Source organism: Dendrobium catenatum, unplaced genomic scaffold (genome assembly GCF_001605985.2).
Source record: "Dendrobium catenatum unplaced genomic scaffold, ASM160598v2 fragScaff_scaffold_506, whole genome shotgun sequence".
NCBI classification, from domain to species: Eukaryota; Viridiplantae; Streptophyta; class Magnoliopsida; order Asparagales; family Orchidaceae; genus Dendrobium; species Dendrobium catenatum.
The window spans coordinates 242386-245485 of NW_021318968.1; the positions used below are offsets into that span (position 1 = coordinate 242386).

At 41.2% G+C, this 3100-nt stretch overlaps 1 protein-coding gene across 1 annotated transcript; it reads left to right on the forward strand.

Moving 5' to 3' along the window:
• The first annotated feature begins 416 nt into the window (after positions 1-416).
• LOC110103643 (antifungal protein ginkbilobin-like protein) lies at positions 417-965 on the forward strand. The gene has a single exon (XM_020832438.2). It carries the CDS (start codon positions 489-491, stop codon positions 873-875), a length of 387 nt encoding a protein of 128 aa, XP_020688097.1. The 5' UTR covers positions 417-488; the 3' UTR covers positions 876-965.
• The last annotated feature ends 2135 nt before the right edge of the window (positions 966-3100 follow it).

The following is a 3100-nucleotide window of genomic DNA, read 5'->3' on the forward strand; positions in this document are numbered from 1 at the left end:
ACTTGTTGGCAACCTTGGTGGTAAGCCTTTGCTTGGTGGTTGCCTTGCCTGCTGGCTTTTGTGTTTGTCACAATTGGATGGCATGTGTTGGCTGTGAAATCATTGCGAGGAGCTGCTAAACTGAGTCCGCTTTTGAATCTCCTTATGCATGCTTAATTGTCTTTTCTTGTTTTAATCTTTTGCTATTTTTTCTATTAAAAAAATTTTTAGATTTAAAATATTCCTGCCGTCCATTGCGAAGCAGGCAAGCACTAAATGTAACGGTTGTTCCACTAAATTAAATAAATATTTTACTCTATCTTAAATTGTAGTTATATTAAGTAAAATACAACACCGGAATAAAATAATAAATATGTTATCATATTAAAAAACCTAAAAAAATTAAACGGAGGGAATCCCAAAACTGTTTACTCCTTACCTTCAACTTCTTATAAGTAGGAAATTAACCCAATCCATCACCAGAAACCAAATACTTGAAATTTGCTCTAATGCCGAAGCCCCCTTTCCTCGCCGCACTGCTCCTCTTACTGATATCGTCCACACCATCCCCCGCCGCCTGCAGGAGTTCATTCGTCTGCAACCTCGTCAATTACACCGCCGGCGACCCCTTTTCCATCACCCTTAACTTATTGTTCCCCGACTTGGTCGAGGGCGGGTCGGTCCAACCAGGTGAAAATTACTACAATAACTACAGTTACCCATTCTCTCCGGCCTACGGCCGCTCCTCGTGCTCCGGCAGCCTCACGCCCGGAATTTGCAAGTTTTGCCTTCAATCAACCGTTGCGGCATTGATAATAAGGTGCTCTATGGCGGTTGGAGGTCAGGCTAGGATCGATGACTGCGGCATCCGGTACGAGCAATACGAGTTTCTCTGATTGGTTTTGGAGCTTTAGGATTGCGTTTTGTAGTTTCTGATTTGATGATGTTATTATTGGTGTCGATGCACTGTTTGATGAATTTCCCAAAAGTAGTCGTGGTTTGTTGTTGTGCAGGTGTTGGGCTTTTGGCTAATACCGAGTGTTCTTGTATGTGTAATGTTGAGATTTCATTTTAAGGAATCGTGTTCATATGCAGATGATATTATTATCTGAATAATAATTCATTTAGTTGATTGTTTAATTAAGAAAAATAATTATATTTAAATGATCATAATGATTATGACTTTTTCGGAAAGAAACAAGGAGTAATTAAGGAGCATATTTAATATAAAATTAAGAAAAAATAAATTCGTCAAATAAAATAGCACATTTTATTTTGATTAACACAAATGGAGAGAGTGAGAATAAGCAGGAGAGAGAGAGAACGAGAGGGAAACGGTGGACTGGTGGGCCTTAGGAGAGAGAAACGAAAAGAGAGGGGGAGAGAGAAGCAGAGAGAGGGCGAAATGCAAAACAAAATTAATTTTAATTTTGATATTTAATTTGAATTTGAATTTAAAATTTAATTTAATTTATTTAAATCCTAAAGGAAAAACTTTAAAATTTTAATTTTAATATTTATTATGTATTTATAACTATTTTATTTTTCTTTTATAAAATTTTATTTAAATTTTCTCCTTAGGCTTATTAAAAATAATTTTTTTTTTTTCTCCGGCCCTTTCCCCTCTTTCTCTCCCCCTCTTTTCCATGTTTATCTCGCACATCAGGCCACCACCGTTTCTCTGTCCCCCTCTAGTTGTAGCCTATTTTCTCTCTCACCGTTTGAGTTGAACATAGTGGAGTCAATTTTTGATACGACCCTACACCCGATCCCAAAAAATTCAGGTTCGGGTCAACCCATTTGTGAAATGGGTCGGGTTCGAGTTCAATAAACCGACCCGTTTTAAAAATCGGACTGTGTTCGGGTTGACCCGAGAACTCGAAAATGACCCGAAAAAGGTCCCTACCCGCGTCGACTGCCCGATGCGTAAAGTCGCATCGCGTCTCGTCGCTTCGTCATTTGCGAATAACCAGTCGCAACGCGTGCCAGCGCCCGCTTCGCCGTTCGCAAATCGCGCGTCGCTTCGGGTTCAAAATCATTTGAAATAAAAAATTCTATCTTACACAGCTCATATGGTTTCTTGATTGTAAGCTTTAACTATCAATCAATATGTCTTAGGTTCAACACCGGACTCTCCGGTGATTTTTCGGTCACCTTTTTAGATCAAACGAATGTGTTGATTAAGCTTGGTAATGATTTAGATTATGGAAGCATTTTTGCTCACCGTTCCTATTTTGTCGCTGGCTGTTTCATGAAAATTATCAAATGGTCGCCTCTCCTTGACCTGTCGGAGGAGTCGCCGATCGTCCCTGTGTGGGTTTCTTTTCCGGGTTTACGACCTCACCTGTTTTCTCCCAAAATTTTATTTGGTTTGGGATCAATTTTTGGACGGCCGATTCACACTGATAACGCGACGGCTGTGGGATCGCGCCCCTCAGTCGCTCGTCTTCTGGTTGAAATCGATATCTCTAAATCTCACCTGGATTCGGTGTGGTTGGGTCCGGAGAAGTGTGGGTATGTTCAAAGATGGTGTTTGAAGATGTTCCAAGCTTTTGTCAGCATTGTAAGGTTGTTGGTCACAAAAAATCGGAATGCTCTAAATTATTTCCTCAGTTAAGAACACCTGTGAATTCGGTTCGCCCACCAGTGGATGCCGGGTTAAATCAAATTGTTAATCCACCTGAATCTGTATTCTCTCCAACCCCGAATCTTCTCTCTAACCCTCTTGATGTTGCAAATAAGGGTATTGGGGAGGTTTGTTTAAACCCTGGTGTTGGTTATGCTGTGGAGGTTGCGCCTCTACCTGTTATTGTTCCGTCCACTAATGCTGTCATTTCCCCTGTTTTGTTGGATGTGCCTATCGGGTTGGGGGTTGATGCCCTTCTTGATAATGATGGTGGTGTTGTTTCGATCCGACCTGCTGTGGTATCTTCTGGTGTCGGCGATGGTGAGCAGGTTTTGGGTTCGGTTGTGGTCAATGATGTGGCTGGTGGTGCCTCTGTTTTTCATTCTGATGTTGTGTTTGATAATAATGCTATAGACTGTGCGGGGTCTGGGGACCCCTTGGGGTTGGATGCGAATAAGGAGAATTGTACGTGTGGTGCTTGATGGTGTTTTTAGT